The 22,469-nt window shown below is 36.2% G+C and overlaps 1 protein-coding gene across 6 annotated transcripts in view; it reads left to right on the forward strand.

The window, feature by feature from the left end:
• Positions 1-22,469, forward strand: part of PLCB4 (phospholipase C beta 4) — a 202,798-nt gene that overhangs the window by 151,091 nt on the left and 29,238 nt on the right. For all 6 annotated transcript variants that reach the window (XM_032184308.1, XM_032184312.1, XM_032184306.1 and 3 more), the window contains 11 exons: positions 751-892; positions 1,508-1,592; positions 1,819-1,943; positions 3,862-3,913; positions 6,231-6,333; positions 8,602-8,766; positions 11,557-11,761; positions 17,354-17,442; positions 17,997-18,147; positions 20,923-20,972; positions 21,094-21,159. In XM_032184308.1, the coding sequence (XP_032040199.1) occupies positions 751-892; positions 1,508-1,592; positions 1,819-1,943; positions 3,862-3,913; positions 6,231-6,333; positions 8,602-8,766; positions 11,557-11,761; positions 17,354-17,442; positions 17,997-18,147; positions 20,923-20,972; positions 21,094-21,159 (1,233 nt within the window). The remainder of the gene's footprint in view (positions 1-750; positions 893-1,507; positions 1,593-1,818; positions 1,944-3,861; positions 3,914-6,230; positions 6,334-8,601; positions 8,767-11,556; positions 11,762-17,353; positions 17,443-17,996; positions 18,148-20,922; positions 20,973-21,093; positions 21,160-22,469) is intronic.

Raw genomic sequence — 22,469 nt, forward strand, 5'->3', positions numbered from 1 at the left:
GAAGGAAGATTGACAGGTAGACAGTTTGATCCGCAAAAGTTGGCAGGTAGATCCACATGAGAAGTGCTTCATATTGTGGTTTTCTATGATGTGAGATACTTGCAGAAAACTTGCAGTTCTATTAAAATATAGTGCATCCTCACGTAAATCATGGATTCACATGTTTATTCTTGTAAGTGGCCAGAGATATGAGCTTGGTACCATGTCTCTTGTTGGTCTTGTGACATCTATCTCTCCAATGAAAGCTGCAAATCCTATTTTTTTTGGTTTGCTTTTGTAAGTAACAATTAGCATTTGAATCAATTTGTGTTTTGATGCTGAGAAAGTTGTTCTCAGTATACAGTGTGCACTACTCCACAGTTCTTATCAGAAAACGTTTACTAAATTGCAGTTCTTAGGAATTTATGTGACAAAGAGCATGATCTCCCAGCATTGTTCAGTCCATTGTAACGTTTCTCTTTTATCCCCAAAATTACCCTACTAACATCATGAAATATTACCCACTGCTTAGGATCTTCTTTTTTTTGATCATCAGTCCTCTCACATGCATCCTGTAATATCGAGAATGTTTGCTGCATATATCAGCAAGAAAATAAATCATAATTTGTGACATGAAATTTCCTCTTTTCTTATATAAATATGCATTTTCTTTAACTTTCTGCAGATTTGGGTATACTTTTGTGTCACATTTTAAAATCTAACAGTATTTGCATACATAAATAGTGATTATTCTTTTTAATGTGTTTTCAGGGTTTAGTAACTGTTGAAGATGAACAAGCGTGGATGGCATCTTACAAATATGTAGGTGCCACAACAAATATACATCCATATTTATCAACAATGGTCAACTATGCTCAGCCTGTAAAATTTCAAGGTTTCGATGTAGCAGAAGGTAACATAAAAGGTTGAATGAAATAAAAGTATTTGTCTGCTTATTTTAGGTAGTTTTTTTTTAATATTTATATTTCATGAATTTAGAAATAGATTTAGTTTAATGACTGTCATCCGTCTCCCTGAATATAAAGTTAGCATGCTATTCTATTGATCATCCACATGGAGTCACTAAATTACTGGGAGAATATGAAGCTGTTGGGGTTGATTATATTCTTTAGACCCTTTCAAATAAATTACCTTTTTTTTTTATTTCATCTTTCAGTAAAGTAAGGTGAGAGTGGTTGTCACAGTGGTCAGCAGTTAGCTGAAGCTTTTATATTGCACTACTAGACCATTTATCATGTTGTTTGTCTTATCTAGCAACACAACATAGGCTCTAAAAAGCAATTTTCTCCTAATGAAAAAATTAAAGTTTTGATTATTTCCCAGGAAGTGAAAGAAAATAGCAAGTCAGAACTGTTGCTTAATTTCTCTTCAGTATAATTTGATTCAATGAGTGACAGATAACGGGGAAGCAGACCTAAATTTGCTATATCCTTCTGTTAGGCATAGTGTATTATTTTGAATATGATACTACAAAAGTGCTTTAAAATATCTTGTCTCTTCTTTCTAGAACGTAATATTCATCATAACATGTCTTCTTTCAATGAATCAGTTGGACTGGGGTATTTGAAGACCCATGCCATTGAGTTTGTGAAGTATCCTTTCAAGTCCTCCTGGCTATTACTAGGACCTCCTCTCTATTAATGCTACAGATAAACAACAAATGGACACTTCTAGATTTGCAGTGTTCCATGTCTATAGTGGAACAAAGAAAGTAGCTTTATAAGAAACAGTAAGATTAATGTAAGAAATACTGAAGTTATCAGGATGTGACCATGCATTTCTATGATGTTATTTCATTTTCCTTGATGAATTATACAGTTATAATAAACGACAAATGAGTCGGATATACCCAAAGGGAGGCCGAGTGGATTCAAGTAATTACATGCCTCAAATTTTCTGGAACGCTGGCTGCCAGATGGTCTCACTGAACTATCAGACCCCAGGTAGGCAGCAACGACCAGTGAACCTCGATCCTAAAGAATGATTTGGACAGTAACTCTCAAACAGATGCCATGGATTTGCTTCTGGCATTTTTTGAGGAAACGGACATATGGCTAAATAATATGGTGGGGGGGAATTATGGAAGCGTAAGATAAGGAGCAATTAAAAAGCTCTACTCTGAAGGAAAATTTAGTCTCCTTTCATGGGAAAATAATAAGAGTACTATAACTTCTCAAATGATAATGTTTTATTAATAAAAATATTAATTGCAGGGGGATTGCTGTTTTCACAAAACACTGCTTTGGCACAGTTTTGTGTGCATCTCCAAAATAAAGATGAAGGGAGTATACAAATTAAGATGGTAAAAAGTAGTGACTGTGCCAAGTGCGTTTCTAGACCAACTGTTGTGAAGTGTTAGAGAGTCATGTGTTTAGCATCAAAGAATGAGGTCTGAGATCACATCTTAGAGAACAATACCCAGGACTGTAAATGCCTCTCCACAGCAGATACTGAGAGGAGTTCTGTTGTTCTGTTCAATCAAGGTGTGAGTGTAACTAACAGGGTGTTTGTTTTGTTTCCTTTTATAATTAATATAGGAATGTCTTCGGCTATATATGTAAAAGAGCAGTTTTTCCATTTTCATCTTGTAGCTGTGATAGGACCAATGTTCTGTATTTTTTTGCTTTTCTTTTCTTTAAAGGTGATTTTGGTACTGTAGAAACTTCTAATGATCACGAGCTCTGTTCTTGGCACCCCTGCCATGACTGATTTCTAACTGAGGAGGCAAGAGAAAGCTGTACTGGAGTAACTGCTCGTAAACCAGTTACTGAACATGGTTTGGAGATCAGAGCACATATGCAAGCTTAACTCTTCTCCCAGTACTGCTTCTGCCCATTGCACATTGTTCTCAGCCCCTTTGTATTGCAAAGTAAGAGTGTTAATTTTGTAATTGGAAATGAACAACTTTCCTCTGTTAGTCTTCCATGTTCCAGCGGTGCTGGCAAGCTGAAGAACAATTGAGGAAATAGAAGCTAAGGCTGTCCAGTAGGGTAAATAATACCTCATATGAGCATATGAAAATCTTGTATTTTGTGTAACAGAGAACATATAGAAGAAATGTTGTTCCCTTTTATAAGTAGTGTCTATGAGCAAAAGAAGACCTTTGTTATTGCTAAACAAGGATGTTGTGTTCCAGTGTAATTTGAAACCCACAGGAAAACATATAAAGTTTGGGAGAGGGTTTCTGTTTACTCTTCCGTCTTTATAGACAAATGCCATAATAATGCACCAAATAAAACTCAGGTGCCTTAAAAGTTGAAACTAAGCAATGCTGCTGTGATATCTGTGGTTTCTTTTTGTGGTACTTTATTCAATTAAATCCTTAGAAAAAGAGCAATATTCATCTCACCTTCTTTAAGACATCAGGATACAGGCATCTTAATCAGAGGCGGTTCTGTATGATCACTGTAGAGAAATACACAATTCCAGAATGTTTGCTTTAGATGTCTATCTTAGAACAAAATTAATTTCACTGTTAAAAGTGTCTGTTATTTAAATTGATTCTGGATCACTAGCATGAAGAGAACAATCTGTACTGTAAATGCCAAAAGTTAGATGACTAAAATCCTATCCCAGGTATTTAACAACCACAGACTATGTTTGAATTCAGGGAGAAACTGTTTTCTAAGCACTGCTTGTGCTTCAGCGTTGTTGATAAAGCTTTTATAACTGTGAAGAAGCCTGAAGTTTTCATATTGCTTCCTTTTGGTTTGTAGGTCTGTGTGTATTTTATATGCATTAAATTTAAATTATCATTTAAACTGATTATTTTGGACATACAGTCTTATTTTCTTCTCCAAAAAAGATTGTTCATGATCTGCATTATTCAGGAAGAAAGTATTTTTTTTTCTCTTTTGACAGATTTAGCAATGCAGTTGAATCAAGGAAAATTTGAATATAATGGATCATGCGGGTGAGTGATGTGATTTAAACTGTTGTCACTGTGTATCAGAATTCTTTACTATGGCTTTAATAAAATTTTGTCACTATTAATTATGTGTTACAAAAGAAAAATGGGATGTTAAGTGAGGAGTAGAAATTAACAGAATTCAGGGAAATGAATATGCTTTTTAATGATGCACAGTTTTTAAAGATGAGATAGAAGAAGCTTTGTGTACAAATTATGAAGATGATCAGGAATACTATTCACAGTTACTTAAATCCATCTTCAGCTTCTGTTTTCAATATTATTTTTTTTTTTTCAAAAATATGACTGAGAATGAAGATTCATTGCAAGTTCACAGAATACCCAAATTTCCCTGTGGTTTTTTTTTTTTTTTTTTGTCCTTGTTGGTTTTTGGTTGGTTGGTTGATTGGGTTTGGTTTTTAGCCTGTACTTTGTGTGGAGAGCAGATTTCACAGAAAATGGTGTTTCATCTCTAAGTTCTTGCTCATTATTTTTGCATGAAAAGGGGTTCTCAAGCAATGTTGATAGATTTTTTTTTTTTTTTGGATGCTGAGTGTATACCTTAATAGGATAGATTGATCTTTAATATCAATAGAAGGGAAAAAGTTTGAGGAATTGTAGGAAATGACAGTCCAGAAACACATTAAAGTCTGCAAGCTCATCCTGGAGAAGAAACAACTCTTTTACTCATGGAAGTCTTATTTAGAAGGAAAATCTGAGTAGATGGAACTTGGTAAAAATTCTTCTTCTGCAGAATGGTCAGCATAGTACTTCGCCTCTCCATACCTTATTTTCAAATGTGAACTCTTCCAATAAAGGCTGTTGGGTTTCTCAAAAGTGCGGTCTTTGGTCATGTCAGGAAAAAATAAAAATCCTTATGCCAGAGTATGGTTCCTTTTTTATTTGATTCACTAGCCTAGGAGAAGAGCAACTATGTACTTCTGGCAAATTCTCTGAGACAGGCTTCATTATCCACTAAATTTCTTGGTTCTTGTGTGAGTCTTCTGCTATTACAGTAATATAGTGGTAATAGATAGTAATATAGTGGTAATATTTTGTAAATGTGGTGCTGTTTCATCACAGAGAGAAAATACTCAGGGCAATGAAAATAAAAAAATACATTTCCTTCAGTCTGTTATCCTTTTTTTTCTCTGATTTACAGTTTTCATGCTGGTGAAAGGAGAACATGAATATTTTTTATTTCAGCAGGTCTGAAGTCTAGGCTTAGCATGTTTCAGATATTTCCCTTCTGCCTGTAGTCTACTTTAAATCCGTAAAATATTATAAAATTGCACTCGTTTTTAATGTGAGAATAGTAAAAAATATTACTTTCCTAAATGGAAACCGTGTTATGAAAAATAGGAGAAAATGCATTGAGAGTCTGTCTTTCAAAGTTTTTCTAGCATTTTTAAAATTATTCATGAATCCTGCATAGGCCTTTATAACATTGTCTACCTGTGATTGCTAGAGAGACTAGAGTGTGGATTTAAAAAATAAATAAAAATTTTAAAAAAGAACTAGCAACTGCTGTCTGTCAGAGCTACAGAATTAGCAAGATGACTCCAGTTACATGTTTTCTTCCACCAGTGGAACAAAATTCCTCTCATATAGCATAGCATTTTTGTGGCTCAGCTACTATTTTATTCTGATGGCAGAATCCTTGGCTTTTGATTCACCAGTGCACATATTAGCTTCATTGATATGTTGATCCAGTGTATAGTCCTCAGGGATGTATTGTAAGTGTTATTATGGTAGCACCTTTCGTGCTACTATAATTAACAATCTGTCAGTACTAACATCAGCTGTTTTCCCCAAGGTTTTATAACTGAGATGAAAAAATTAGCTTCAAGCTGAATTTTATTGTATGAGTCTTGACTCTCTGGAAGTATTTCATTTAAAAAAAATAAAAATAAAAAAATTGTATGTTTCTGCATTTTTCTTTGTATTTTTCAAAAGCATTAAAGAAATAAAGTAAATGGGAGCATCTATTTTTTATTATATGATAACTCACTGTATTTTTAAAATGTGTTACTAAATTATTTTGAAATGTCCTTTATTACATTACATTTATTTTCCTCTTGAGATCCAGGATTGATTTAATCCCTCACTAGCTGGTAATTCAAAATTAAGAATAACATTTATCTCTATTCTAGGTACGCAGTGTTATTTCCTCACACTTGCAGCTAGAATGAGTCTGTATTTCACAGCACTGTAGAAGAGTTTGTTGTTTGAAGCTAGAACATCCATTTCCATTTATTATGTAGTTAATACAAGTACAGTTTCCACAAAAGAATAACTTTCTTCTTCTTTTTCTTGAAATAAGCTATCTACTTAAGCCAGATTTCATGCGGCGACCAGATCGAACGTTTGACCCTTTCTCTGAAACTCCTGTAGATGGTGTAATTGCTGCAACATGTTCTGTACAGGTAAGACTGCTACAGACAAACTTCTGTCATCTCAGAACATCCAAAATCACATTTAAATGTGAATAGAAATAGGATAGCTGCAAAAACTGTTTGGCTTGTCTGTATGTCCTCAGATTTTTTTTTTTTGTAGTTGTTTGTTTGTTATTGTTGTTGTTTGATTGCAGGCTAAGACATCTGTGTTTACTTGATCTGAATTGAACATGATATAATTAGAAATGATTTGTTATTACACATTTTCACTGAACATTAAGCCCTCTCATGCTCTTCTTTACATCAGAAATGAGCAAATGAGTGGAGTTCATTTATGTGGATAGTATGAAACTGTACAAATTTCACTCCTCACTACAAGGCAAGGAGGAATATGGGCATATGTGGACAGGATATTTTCAAAATAAGTAGAGAAAAGTGGCTCTGTGAGAAAAGTGGCTGTGATTGAGGTCATTACTTTAGAATCAGCTATGACTAGCAAAGTCTATAAATCTTCTGTTGTGGTTCCAAAACATAGCTAGGCATCGCATTTTGGTAATTGTTTGTAAATCCTATTTTCTGATTTGACACTTGACTCTCTTTGCTCAAATAACCTGTGAGCAGCTTAACAAAAGTTTGGCTTTCAGTTGTCTCTTTTTGTGTGTAGCAGAGATCTCAAAATCTCTCTGAACAAGGATTCATTGTGCATTGTAGACAATTAAGTTTCATTTGCACCTCCAGAAGAATAAAAACTTAAAAATTAAAACAAAATTTAAAGGCAGCACAATCTTTCCAAGGAGGAAGTGGGATCTGGCGGTGAGAACATTGTGCTACAAAGCACTAGAGATGGTTCTTAGATCACTTATTTTGTCATGTGTTTTTCTTGAGTGACTAGAACTTGTGTATAATTCCATGCTTCTTCCTTGAACCGGTAAGAATGGAATAATAATGTCAACCAATTCATTCAAGATTTGTGGAGGAAAAATATAAAAGGTTTTGTTTGCAATGATTACTGTTTGGTGCCTACTCTGAGTTGGGGCTTTGCTGAAGAATGCTGTGCATATTTGACATGTGGGAAGATACAGTCCTTACAGAGGAGAATGTACAATCTTATTAAATAGAAAACATGCTCGGTAAATGTAAACAGCAGGAAGAGCGCGCAGGAGAGAGAGAAAGAGATGGATCAGGGTTATACAAGGAGTCCATCTTCTGCTGCATAGTCTGTTGATTCTGAATTTTATTTGTACTGCAGTGATAGCTAAAAGCCCTGACAAAGAGCAGGACTTCCCTTGTAGATGCATACCGTTATTTAAAAATAAAAAACTGTAAGAGTAGACCAAAGCCAGTGCTGGTGCCCCTCAACCACAAAATTTTTCAGATTTGTTATCCAGAGTGTTCCCTGGAAGAATGTTAGATCATGAAAAGAAAAGAATGTCTCAAATAAGCTTAGATCTGCAAAATTGCGTTTCAATGATTTTCTTCCCTCCTTGATCTTAGTAATGAAAACATTAGCTGTATTTTTAAGTAATAGATCATCTTGATGGAATAGAAATTTGCCCTGGAGTAATCACCTGCTGTGACTAGATTAATCTTGACTTGAAGTAAAATCACAGCAAATCTTTATATACATAGTAATACAGAGGAGTCATGCATGGTGTTTTGTTTGTTTGTTTGTTTGCTTTTTAAGCATCATGCATTTTCCAGACAAAGAATATAGAATTAGATTGACATGTGATTTCTATAAAACCTGCACCAAAGAAAAAGAAGAGCAATACGTTCCTTTTACAACTTTGTAAAGGAGACACATAATGGATTCTGAACAGAAAAGTTTAAAGCATATTTTGAGAGCAGTTGCAAAATAGTAGTGTCCAATGTGCTTGTTTCATTCAGTATATTTTGTTAAAACTTTGAATGCCTCTGTAGACAGCAGCTAATTGGGCTCCTGTGTTATGACTTGTTTATAACTTTTAATACCATAAAGTAGTGAGTGAAGTCATTTTTTGTTTGTCACATTTCACATTTATAGAGCTTACTCTGTAAGCTCATATAAGAGAACTAAAATGAAAAATAAGGTTATATTTAAGGTCTTATCATAATTTTTCCAAGTAAGTGCAATTTTACCAGTAATTATACCATTTTCAGATGATTAAATAAATATCTGCTCTGTATAAAGCTTTTGTCGGAGTGCCTTCACTAAATAAAAAATTATCAGTATTTCCAGTATTCATATTGTGCTGTGTACATTGTATTGTTGATATTCTCTGTACTGCTTTTCCTAACTCTTCTGTTATTATATTGCAGGTAATATCTGGTCAGTTTTTATCAGACAAAAAAATTGGTACGTATGTAGAAGTGGATATGTATGGTTTACCCACGGACACAATACGTAAAGAATTTCGAACACGCATGGTGATGAACAATGGTCTGAACCCTGTTTACAATGAAGAATCATTTGTATTTCGAAAGGTAGGATATTTGGAAAGCATGGTTTGTTGTTGCCAGCCCTTTTGCACATGAGCATCCTTGCTCACTTGAGCTACCCTTCCCTGCTTCAGTCTGACTGCTCACATGAATAAGTTCTGCTCCCATGAAAAAGGGTTTGTAGGGTTCCTGTTTACTATAGTAAACAATCTAAAGCTGAAATAAGCTTTCAAGAGATTTTTTTTTTAATTTTGCATTGTTTTGCTTTTCTAATGGATAACCTCTGTAGCTGTCACATGATTTTTTGTTTCTGTTTGGCTTTTCCCTCCCCTTTGCTTCCTCTTCCCACTCGGAGGTAGCCACCTCCATCGTGGCCATGCCTGTGTTCAAGGTATGCAGTCTGCTCAGAATGAGCCCCCGCTGGTGGACACCATCATTCCTTGGAGATTTCTTCTTCCCTGCCCTGGCAGTGGCTGCTATCTTGCACTGTTCCTTCAGCCCAGAGGGCAGGTGAGATGCTGCATCCAAAGCTAAGGTCAATGTTATTACATGGAAAAGTTGGAAGGGTGCTGTGTTCCTCAGATGTGTTGCCAGCTCCCTCCTCCATGTGCATTATGTACCTTTTTTTTTTCCTCAATAACAAAAGAAAAACAAACCTTTTTTTCTTAGTATGGGGGATTTAAAAAGAGAGATCAGCTGTTATTGCCCATGTTCAGTTTTTATCTCTCAGTCTTTATATATATGACACACACACACACACACACACATATATATATATACTTTTTTTGTCAGCTGGAGTTTCATCCAGACTACATGTGTTAGCAGTGCTGTCTTTGAGAGTGTCTGTTTCGCTTACACCTGTTTTGTTGTCATGCAGAATGGTTGCTCTTTTATTCCAAAGTGACAGACTTTGCCGTGTGGTGATACCACTTTACTCTTGGGTATATGACACACGTCATCTGCTTTCTAAACAGTATAACTATTTTTTAATAGAAATGTAATTAATGCAAAAGACTCTTCTGAACTCAGATATTTTCTGAAATGAATGTGAATTCAAGCGCTTTACCCTGTGTATGAGAAGACCCAGGGAAATTGCTTAAGTACGTGACAGGCAATCATGCTGCCCACGGCTTGCTGGCCATATGGCCAGCATCTGCTGCTTTCCAATTTGTCAAATAAAAAGGCCCATAAAATACAGGGTGCACTCAGCTTCACTGTAAAAGCAGGAAACCTGTATGTCATGACATTAATATGATGGCTGATGCTAATATTCCTTGGACTTTCTGCTCCACTCTGCAATAAACAATTACATGGTCATACGTTCTCTCAAATAACTCATACTGCAAGTCAGACAAGAGATTATTTTTCTTCATCCCAGGTCATTATTGTATCAAGTTCAGCACTGTAATCAAAACGGATATTGATGACCAAGGCAGATGAGTAGCGTGAGCACAGCAGGAACAGTTCTGGTTGAAGGAAATGAAAATGTGAGGTGCACAGTGTTAAATGTCATGAGGGTGGGAATGCCTTCAAGGACACCCTAGAACAAATGAACAGAGAGGGAACCGTAACCTTCTTAGTCCCCACTCCTGCTCCCTAGTCAGTCTCTGAGCCCATCAAGTAACGAAAGATATACTCATCTGTGGCCTGTAAAGGAGAGATCTTACCTGACCTATTTGGGTTACAATGTTCTCCTTAAGCTGATGTTTAATCCTACACAGTTGTTCTCAGGTAACACGTTCAATTGTTTTTCTGTCATGTTTTGTTGTTTTTAATTAAAATAAAGCTTCAGTCATTCTAACCAAGTCATGCGTTGTCGCTCTGTTGTGTAAGGGGAAATGTGGGTCAGTCCTGGTAGTAACCTGTGCTGTGAATGTGTAGTTATCACTCATCCTAAGCAATAGAGCAGGACATTTATGAATAGCTCAGGTGGGTACAGAAACCAAAAACATACTTTACTTTGTGGCTTCTAAGACCTAAAGTTAAATTGTTAGGGGGAAAGTCTAAGGCAGATGGTAGATGCAATTTACTTAGGTCTTTTGTACCATAAGCATCAATGAATAGAACTGGGTAGGGAAAGATTGGGAAAACCTTTCCCAGCACACAGTCAGGTCAGACTGACACAGAGGCTACACATCTTGGTTAGTCTGTCTTCTCCTTGCTGCGCCACACACAGAGGCAGCATCTTTATTCTTAGGAAGAAAAGGGATTTTTTGCTATTCTTTTGGTCACTCAAGGTGAGAGCTGAAAGATGCAGATAGCTGGCAGCATCCCTGCCCACCACGCATACCTTTCATGTTCTGAGTACCCACTTCGGCTGGCAGCACACCATTTCAGCAGGTCTTTCACCCTGTCTTGTCCTCTGTCTGCTTCTCCACTCTGCAGAACCCATAGTTCAGCATGCATCCCCATCAGCTTGTGCTTGCATTCCTTCCATTCTTAATTGCCCTTTTGGATACATCCCAAATTCAGTCTTTGGGTCAGAATTCTCCCCAATTCAGTGCTATCTACTCTTCAATTGCCATGGTATCTGCCATTTCCCAAATAGTATTTACCTGCCTGTTATTGATGTCACCAGTAACGTAAAATAAATACACAAAATATCTAGCTAGTGTAAGTGTAAGAATGTATAATTCTGAAATAACTTATTATTTATAGTGAAAAAAAATAGGAAAGGGAATCTGAAAGTATGAGGTTTGCAAAGACTGATGTTATCTTTCAGTGATGAGTCTGTTTCTAGCATACAAAGTGAATGAGCAGATTGCTTCAAACATGGGAGGTGGGGAGGGTGCTACTGTATTAGTCATTAAATGTCTTCATTTTATGGCTTTCCAGGTTATTCTTCCTGATCTGGCTGTCCTGAGAATAGCAGTGTATGATGACAATAATAAGTTGATTGGTCAGAGGATCCTGCCTCTGGATGGTCTGCAAGCAGGTTACAGACACATTTCACTTCGGAATGAAGGCAACAAACCACTCTCTCTTCCAACAGTTTTCTGCAACATTGTGCTTAAAACATATGTGCCTGATGGTTTTGGAGGTGAGATAAACCTGTACTTCTGTGTACTGTAAATCTTGAGTGTTGTGGAAGTGCTGAAGTACTGTGGTGTCAGTATACCAGCCAGGAGTAGACATGCATTGCTGGAAAGATGAGTTTTTTAGAAACCAGGTTTCAGACCAAGTACATCGGTGTTAATGGTAATGAAATGTGTCCTGTTAAATTACAAAAAATTATGGGACATAAACTAATGCTAGAGTTTGTTTTCTGTTTGTTAATACAAGGAAGTGTTTTTTTGTTTGTTTGTTTGTTTTTTTGTTGTTGTTGTTGTTTTTTGTTTGTTTGTTTTTTCTGATGTATAGGTTTGCAAGGGTGACATGTATTTAAGCTGTAGTGTTTATCCTATAGGTCTAGACATGTACTCTATCAAACAAAGCCACTTTTGTAGTCCTGAGAATATTGGTGTATTGTTGTTAAAAATGAACAGTGAAAAAAATCAGTATCAGAAACCGTTCTGCATTTTTCTTTCCCAAGTTTATATGTTTTTAGCATGTTGTAATTATATTTGGATTTTCAGGGAAGTTGTTTTTAATCTGAGCCATTTCCATGATCAGTTTGGCAGGGCCATCATCATTTATACTGAGCAGTGGCAAATTGCCATGTCTGGATATGGGCAAGCAGCTGAGAATAATCATTACACCACTTAAATCTGTGTAATGTGTAAGTTCACCCTCAGGGTGTACCTCTGGGAATTGTGTTCTTCACTGCACATGAAATTCACTTGTGTATTAGACAATATGTAAACCACTTAAAACTGCAAAATAGAAATTACATTAAATGTTTGTGCTCTGATTCTGCAGCAAAATGAAGTTCAACTTGAAGTTGATTGGTGAGACATTGTTGATAAAAAACTTTTTGCTTTTTACAAAAACAATATCAAATCTGGTATCTATGCAAAGAATTATTGGTGGTTTTTCCATAGTACAAATTGGAGAAAGAGACGATTTACCTAGTACATTGAATAATGTATCTAAAAGACTGTTTGCTGGTATTTATCCAAACTTTAAAAAATAAACAGGGCTAGACTTCAATAAGAGTAACTCCATGGAAGAAATTGTGGTGGTTTTACCGTGCTGGGCAGCTAAACCCCACAACCGCTCTCTCACTCCCCCTCCTTTAGATAAGGAGGGGGAGAAGTAAAGCAAAGAACATCTCACGGGTTGAGATAAGGATAATTTAATTAAAGGGAAATAATTATAATAATTAAATAAAGACTACCATGAACTAAACAATTTAACTAAGGGGAAAATAAAAGGGAAAGGGGAAAAAGGGAGGAAAACAAACAAACAAAATAAATGAAAGCTATATGGAAGTGCAGAGGAAAGAAATTACTCTCTACTTCCCACAAATGAGCGATGATTGACCATGTCCTTGAAGCAAGGCCTCAACGCACACAGCCGGCGTTCGAGAGGAGGACCGACGTCTTCTAAACGAGAGCCCACCCCTCCTCTCTTCTTCCTGTTTCCACCTTTTATTGCTGAGTGTGACACCACATGGTATGGAATATCCCTTTGATTGGTTTAGGTCAGCTGCCCTAGTGATGTTTCTCTCCTCACTTTTTTGCCCACCCCCTAGGAGGGTTAGAGAAAGGCCCAACGCTGTGCCACTGCTGCTCAGCAGTAGACACAACACTGGTGTGATAACACTGCTGTTCCAGCTACAAGTACAGAGTACGGCACTGAATGGGCTGCTGCCGGGAAAGTTAACATTCCAGCCAGACCCAGTACAGAAATATTTACAGAAGCATTTATATAGGTCACATATGAAACCCTGACTGTTGCAAGTCAGCTGGGGTTTTGCCATAGGTCTTGGAGCTCTGCCGTGTCTTTATGCAGCATATTTCATCAACAGTATTTAACTTCAGGGACTCTGAAGACAAATATAAGCTTATGCTTAAGCTTGAGATTCTCAAGGCTGTAATTGGTTCATGAATCTAAGGGACACATTTAAGTATGTGCTTTAATTTTTTTCTGAACTTAAGGACAGAAAAGTTGCCAGTAGATGACTCAGCTAAAACATTCCCTGAACTAGGGACATGCTTCTGATTTGGGATTGACATTTTTCTGCATGATACTACCCTTTTTATAAGAGTAGAATTTAAACTTAGAGGAGTTCAGTATGGTTCAATTGGCTGAGTGTGCTGGTTGTGTAGTAAGAAAGTATTACTGTTTTTTAAGCACATTATGCAAATTCATAAATGAAAGAATTGTTTTTCATATATAATTTGAACAATTTGGTTTAGAATTTGCAAATTGTGTGCAGCTCAGTACTGGTTGATCTACTGCATTGTCACAATTACTACAGGTGGTTTATCTGGCAGACTTGAGGACTTAAAAAATATTACAAACCCTAAGTATAATTATAATTACAGTAAAGTGCTGCTAGAATGAGACAACTGGGTGTCATGTCTTGGTGTAGTGTTGGGAAAAACAGGCTCCATATTAATATGAACTAAATGAGTTCACTTATTCTTCTCTCCCTTCCCCAGATAGTTTTGATGTGCCTCATCTATTTTTCTCATCGATATAGAGCAGGCTGATGAACAACTGTGAAATAACTTTTGACACTCATGTGGAATCATTAATATTCTCCTTGCATGTGTTTTTAAGTACCTATCATCTGCAGTGCACCTTTTATTGTTTTATGAGCTATCATTAGGATCTCCATGGTTGTTTTTGCAAACCTGTAGGAAAGTATAGCTTGATTCAATAGCTGCCTGCTTTCTTTTTATTTTTTAACTTGTATGAATAGGATTTAAAAACTTGTACTGAATAATAACTCATCATTAATCTATTATAGTCCTTAAAAGATGCATAATTTTATTTTTTGTACAGTTTACTTATTTGTGTGTGTGGTTTATCTGCATCAGCTACTCTGTCCAAATAAAACAAAACACTGGTGCAAATTAATGTAAATGAAGGAGCATTCTCCAAATATATATTATTCTTCTATAATATATTATTCTTCTATAATATTCTTCTGTAGTAGAAATGTGTACGTCACTAATTATGGCTGCTTAGGTTAGTGGTTAGAGTCCTCTGTAATGTAGTCTTCCCATGATTTTCTCCCTTCTATATTTAATAGGGATTCTTTTATAGAATGCTATTCCCTACACCCACTTTACCTCACTGAGGAAAGAGAAACGTAAGCAAAGGACAAATGACAGTGTGAAAAGCAGTGATGAGTCACATCCCACTTGTAGAAATGCTGAGCCGTTGGTGTAGTGCTCATATGGTTTGTAATACAATTCACAAAGGTCTCACTCTCCCAAACATGTTAGTCATTTTTACTTTGAAGCTGATGATAATCAGCTATTTTCAAATGACACATCGTGTTAGCAGGGTAGTCCTGGGTTTTCATTGAAGAATAAGTGCCAAGGACAAAAAGACATGGTTACTAAGGCAAGAGGCAAACACTCAGTTCTAAGCTACCTTTGATATGGTTCTAAGGCCATGGGTACAGCTGAAAATAAATTCTTTGTTTTTGTGCATATAAACTACAGTTTCAGATGACATAGTTGGGTCACCAGTTACTGGAGGGAACTTTATTTGAGAAAATAAAGAGAGCCATCAAGACTAATGCTGCCTATTTAATACAACTTTTGTGGGAATGGCAGCCCAGACTATGCTATTTTCCTTGAGAAATGCATCCAGTGACTTCAAGGGAGCTCACAGACAACTTGGGTTGAAAAAGAGATTATATAGTGCAGCCCCCAATTGGAACAAGATAGAAACTTCCTCCTGAAGCTTTTGATGGGTTGGATGTTTATTGCAGACATAGTCAGTGGGTTGCCTTTTCTGTCTCACATTGTTGTAAGCTAATTTGGAAAATGGCCAAAAATATGACATGTAACATGGACAACATTCAAATAATGAAAACTGTGAGTGTCAGAACTGTCATTGCAGAAATAATTGTCTAGTATGCTAGTGAGTCCATTTAAAATGTAAGGGTACAAAAACATTTATCTTTTACGTGTAAGCAGCTGAAAATAGGGCTCTGCAGCACTCTGTAAAGAGGAAAAAAAAAAGATTCCTTGCAAGTGAGTCACCTTCCTTGGTCTCCCTAATGGTCATGACAAAAAGCCTGAGTTAATTAAATGACAATATTTTGTAATGAATGATGAGTCAGGCTGCAGCAGTTAAACTTCGTTTCCTAAGTTACTGCTCTGACAAGAGAGGCTTATTAACTGAGACCAGTGACCCTTTTGTCCATAACACTGAAGTTAAAGTGTCAGAAGGATCATCAAAACAGATCGCTGCTGTGGTCTCTGAATGTGTTCTTATTGTAGATAGTGAACCAGTTTAATCTGTAAAATCATTTCTTGCTGTGGAGGGCCTCCTTTGTCATTTGTGAATTCTTTGACTGTTTTGAAATTAGTCATGGAAAAAGATTATTCAGTATGCAGGTAAAGATTTGTGTGTCTTTGTCTTCCTGCAGACCTATGCTTACACCTTTATCACTGTATATGGAAAAAGCATTCTTTAATCTGTATGGTTGAACTTACACAGTGCAATTCTTAATATTAGCTTTATACATGTATATTTCTGTCACACTCCAGCAGGGCGGGTGGGCTGAACACATAACATGTTGACCCCTACTCCTGGCCCAAATTCTGGTGTCATGCCATTTGTGCGCTGACTTCAGCGACAGCGTCCAATTTTATTGGGAACAGCTAATATTGTGGTTCAGGTAGTTGGTGTGCCAATGGCCAAAATGATCACGGCACTGTACTCTGTAGACTCATTCACACAGCAGGTTGGAAGAAACGATGCCAGCACCCACTACAGCTTTTACTCTGGCTTAAAGTGCTGGAGAAACCAACCTCAGTTCTTCACTGTCTACTGGGGAGCAGAGGGTAGAAAAGGGTTACTGAATAGGAGGAAACAGGGAGATCATTACTTTTTCCTGGAGCTTGTCTTTAATACTAATCCCTTTAACAGAAGAACCTGAGAATGTCCAGTACTAAGTAGAGCTACAATACCGCTAGCAGTACTGTGGCATGGGCCAGATTCAAATATTGCTCATTAGCGGTTCACAGAAAAGCCATTTCACAGCCTTCTACGTTGCAAGCGTGGAGCATCACAAAGGCGAGTGAGACTGGATTTGTCTGATCACTTTAACCACCCAAATGAAATTGCAGTTCCGCTTTGTGTTTGAACTAGGAGATATAATGGAGCATCTTCTACAATTCCCTACAATCCCAAGTCAGTCAGCACTCAAATAACCAAGGGGCAAAGTTGTTAGCAGTGTGTCACGCAGGACATCTGATTCTGGTGTCAAATTCTACTGACATCAGCCGTGAGGAACTTAAAGTAACTATGCTCTGCTCTCCAAAATAAACCACCTGGATTAATATCACTCCCTTGGCACTTCATAAACTGATTCATGTTCCTGATGTGTTCAGGTGCTCTGGTGATGAGTGCTTTCAGTCCAGGCAAATTCACTGTAGAAAGCTGGGGTGTTGTTGCAAGCCATGGTTGATATAACAGTGGTAAAATGAAGGTCTTATAAAAGATGATTTTTTAAATGCCTCTGAAGATGATAAAAAGTTGATTTTTTTTTTTTTTCTTACAGATATTGTGGATGCTTTGTCAGATCCAAAGAAATTTTTGTCTATAACAGAAAAAAGAGCGGACCAAATGAGAGCTATGGGCATTGAAACCGTAAGTAGAACTTAATGACAAACACAGCCCATTTATGTTCATATTATGAAGGGATTTTTTATAATAGAGGATGTAGAATGTAGGTTGTGAAAAGATCACCATCAGCTGGTCAGTTGTCTGTGAGTTCAGTTGTTTGATTTTTGGATTGCTGCTTTTTTTGTGTTTTGTTTGTTTTTTGCTTATAAGTAAACTGGACCTTCTCCCATGGATGCATATTACCTTACCATTTCTCATCTGCAAATACAAGCCTCTTTGGCCTGCTCTGAATAACACTGGCCTGTGCTAACACACACTGAAATACTGTTCACTGTCTAACTTTCCACAGGCCATGATAACGCATCCTACAAAAATGAAAATTTTAAAAAGCGAGAAAAGAGCTATAGCCATTTAAAATAGGTTACAAATACTTTATTGAGTATAGTGTTATTTGAAAATATGTTGCAACGTTCCTAATTGTGTATAAACTAAACAAGTTCAGAAATCTCCTATACCCCAACTCTTGTACTACAGGTAAAACAGCAATTAATTTATTACAATGTACATGTTTCTTCCAGAGTGATATAGCTGATGTACCAAATGACACGTCAAAGAATGATAGAAAAGGAAAAGCCAATAATGCCAAAGCAAATGTGACTCCTCAGAGTAGCTCTGAGCTTCGACCAAGTACCACGGCAGGCTTTGGATCTGGGACTGATGCTAAGAAAGGTAAACAAAAATCATTGGCCTCTCCATCAGCTCTGATGTGGTTCAGAAAGTCACAGAGTACTTAATACTCATTTATGGTTTTGCAGGTCTATTTATTCTTACCCTTTAGAAAATAACTTCTGCTATTGGTAGTGGTCTTTGTCTATTTGCAAATAAATTTCATGTATTACCAAAAAGGCTGCATGAAACCAATACAGCTTTATTTTACTTAGTGACCTCTTTGTATAGCTGTATGCCCACTGCTAATAGGAGCAACCTATGTGACTCTGGAAGAAGTTTACCAAAGATTTACCGGAACCACACCAATAGGAACGACTCTTTTCTGGTACACTCCACAAGAACTTCTCTGCTTTCTTTTTTCCCTCTGCAAATCCCTTGGCAGAGTTCCAGATTTAAGTAATTAAAGGTATTTAGAATTCATCGTATTCTGTTGTGATTTCCCCACAATTAGAAATGTTTTCATCGTGTGGTTTTACTCCGAATAGCGATTATGGAAATGGCATGTTTATTGTCAAAAATACCCATATTAAATATGCTCATTTAGAAATGAATAAGTATTTTTTTTTCTCACTATACACTCTTCACTCTACAAAATCATCTTACAGAGTCAAATGGGATTATTTGTTTCTCATAGCTCATCACAGGTAATGAAGATTAAGTGAGAAAACAAATTTGTACAGCTGAATGGAACACAATAAATATTTCTGTTAATGGCCCTCAAGAATTAGTCTGATTCGTTCTCTTTCATCCACCCTGGCCCAAAAGGATCAATAGGAATGCAAAGGAGTACAAACTGCTCTTGTTCTCAAACATAAGCAGACATGGCTGAATACAAACATGTGAAGGAATCTCTTGAGAAACAAGTTGTGATCTCTCCTGAGTCACTTTTGGCAATAAAACAGGTCATCTTTAGCACCTGAATGCTTTCAAAGTTCTTCAAACCAGATTATTTTATGCAGCAAGGTGTTTTAATATTTCATGTATCAACACCAAGATGCACAAATATTAGTTGTATTGAGCATTAATTGGGCATGAAATTTGCTGGGGTTGGCAACTAATTCCCGGTTGTCATGGAATCAGGCCTGGTGAACAAAGTAAATGAGTTGGCATTTTAAAATGAAAACCTCAGGAAGTTTGTTTAGAACATGGCATACTTGGTGGTGCCCTGTTTAAGTTCTGGTCTTAAAATGAGATTTTTGGTACTAGTGTGTTCTTGTTTGCAAGTAGGTTTTTTTCATATTCTCTCATGTTAAAACAGTGCTGGTCATTTTTATACCTACCAGGCCTTATTTTTGTATTACTTTGCTCTATGATCTTTTAAGATCTTAATAATTCTACCACTGGTACAATGTTTAATGCACCTTACCATTAGAAATTACATATCCAGCAAGAGAGGGTGTCTGGGGAAGGTTTTCAAATGAAAAGAATGTTTTTTTGTTTGTTTGGTTGTTTTTTTTAAGTTGTTCTCTTATGTGACTTTCAGTAAGTTAGGTGATCAGTGATTTTGAAAACTTGAGCCTCTGTATTTATCTATGCCTAAGCCTGTTCCAGTCTCATTCACAAGACTAATGTTAATAGCATATAATTGAGCAAAATGTCATGCTTCTAAGAGAATCGAAAAATCTTGTTCCCTAAGGAGATTGCCCCAGTCCCCCTCCCTTCTTTTTTTTTTTTTCTTTTGCAGAATCTGAATTTTTCTCAGTTCAATTCACCTTAGAAAGCAGAAAGTTCATTGCAAGTCAGGAGAAACCTTACTGTCCATGGATACTCTTAATAGCATTTAAACAAATAAATTTGCACTGTATTTAGGAACAATCTAATGTTTTTATGTAACAACCCCTCCCCCCACCACCACCCAATTACAGCGCTTATGGCATTCTATTGACATTTTTATTTATGGTTACATGTAGGATATGCCGAATAGTTTTTTGTTTTTTTTTTTTTTAAAAAGTCATAATATGTTACAAAACATTTATTAAACCATAAAGATGAAATTAGATTTGGTTTTGTTTGCATTACAGTTCAGGAGATCAGAATATATTTTCATTCATCTAAATAGTACATTAATTCTTTCATGATAGATTTGATTGTGGCATTGAATTTTCATTAGAATTACTACTTTCTGTGATTTTTTGTTTCTCCTCTTTTAATTCTCCTTTAGTCTTGGACTGTACTATTGTTCCTTTTCTAATAGCCTGGTATTAACTAAAATGCAGAGTTTGCCTCTGTTAACATACAGGCTGCCAGTAAATTTTCATTCCCACAATTTTTGTGTTTTTAATTAAGAAGAATAAGTATATCTAACCTTAGTTAACTCTGTATGTAGTCATGCACAACCTTACCAAAGAAACATTCCCCCGAAACAAGAAGTGCCAGAGCAATCTTCAGCTATTTACCGAAATTCTGAAGTTTGCATAGTTCTATTTTAGTGTGTATAAATGGTTTGCTGTGTTTTCAGTAAAGAAGCTTTTCCAATTTTTAGATTGCCGTGTCTTGATGCTTCAGTGAAAAATTCTAAGAGATTAAAATACACTCACCAACTCCCTTTTTTCTCAAGGCAATTGACTGAGCAGTGCATTTGAAAAGGAATTTAACTGTATATTTGTTATGTCAATGAATAATTTTCTCATTAACCTTATTTTTTTATGGTGAAAAATAGTAATTAATTGCTAACCTAAATGTAGATTTCTGTGGTAAAACTCATATTGAAAAGTGTGATATACAGTAATATGCATGAAGTTTTTTTTTATATAAACCATACCAATATCTTCCTAGGTATAGACCTTATTGCTCAAGTGAAGATAGAAGATTTAAAGCAAATGAAAGTAAGCATGAGCACAAGCTTTTCAAAATATGTTCCTAATTATTTGTTTTAAGTAGCCAGGTTTTTATCTGGCTACAGTCAATATGACCACAGAAAAATTGATCCAACTTCTCTTTTTCTAGGCTTACATAAAGCATTTAAAGAAACAGCAGAAAGAGCTGAATGCCTTAAAGAAGAAGCATGCAAAGGTATGATCATGAAAAGCTCTCTGAGCAACACACTCTAATTGAAATAAATTGCAGCGCTCACTAGCATAGGCAGCTCCTAATTAAAATGAAAAGAAAAACTAAGGAATGGTATTTGGACCACCAAGAAAGGGCGTATCTGTTTTAAGTGTACTGAAATATGATCCAGTAAGTTAATCTTCCCTTTAGCAACCCTTTTATGTCTCCCTGAGTTTTTGGTGTGCTTTTGTTTGACCCATTTAAGCATCCAAAGCTCACCTTTTCCAGATAATGATTTTACCTAGCTCCCTCTTTCATGACATATTGGTAGGCAGCTTGGAAGAAAAGCAGTAATGATGTGAGGGGATGCTGCATCAAAGACAGACAGTGGAGAAACTGCAAAATTGTCAAACAGAACTGGAATGTGTAAGTGAAAAAAATGAGATGTGCTATTACATCTCACATATATATTACCACTTTATAGTTAGCTTTTTGCTTGATACTGTTGGTAGTGATATCCCAAATACAACAGTGTCACAAATATACTTTACATTAGAAAATCATGGCCCATTTTCTCCTGCCCGTTATCATTAGGAAACCATTAGTCTTGTTTCAAACAATGGCAAAAGAAGTGAGGAAACTATTCTCAATTTTATCAATGCATACAAATCCTTTCTCACTTTTAGAGCAGTTACTCCTTTGTTCTTTTTGATTGCAGATTAAATTGCAAATCTGACCTAGTGTAGTAATGTCTGGACCTTTTTTAATATTACTGTGTTTCTTTTCATGACTATTGTTTGGACATGGAGTACTATGTCTGTGCAATTAAGCGTGAAGAAAATACTTCGAATAATCAACACTTTTTTTGGGCTCCTATTATCAAAAGCAGTATAAGAAAATAGTTAACTTCAACACCCCGTATTGGCTGCGTGCAGAAGGCAATGAGTGATTGCTCCATTTTAGAGTTGTTTACAAAGCCAATGCTCATGAAAAAGTGTGTGTCACCCATGTCAAAAGTAGCACTTCTGTCTCATAATGATGGACAGCTGTGATTATCTTACAAGTATGGGTTGTTCTTACCTGAGTCATTATGTCATGGGCAGCTTCTAGACCTTCTTCTAGGCTTCTCATTTTTAAACATTTACTTTCTCTTTCACTGGACAACATCCCAGTAGTCAGGGGTAGCAACATCTTGCAAATGAAAATGGCACCATGGTTACGTAGCAAACAGCCATACTCAATGATATATATCCCTTATGTATGTGACACAGCAGTGTAAGGATATCTTAGCCAACGCTGCGCTGGCTAATGTTAAAAAATTGATTCATTTGTTC

The sequence above is a fragment of the Aythya fuligula genome, chromosome 3, assembly GCF_009819795.1.
Source record: "Aythya fuligula isolate bAytFul2 chromosome 3, bAytFul2.pri, whole genome shotgun sequence".
Classification (NCBI taxonomy): Eukaryota; Metazoa; Chordata; class Aves; order Anseriformes; family Anatidae; genus Aythya; species Aythya fuligula.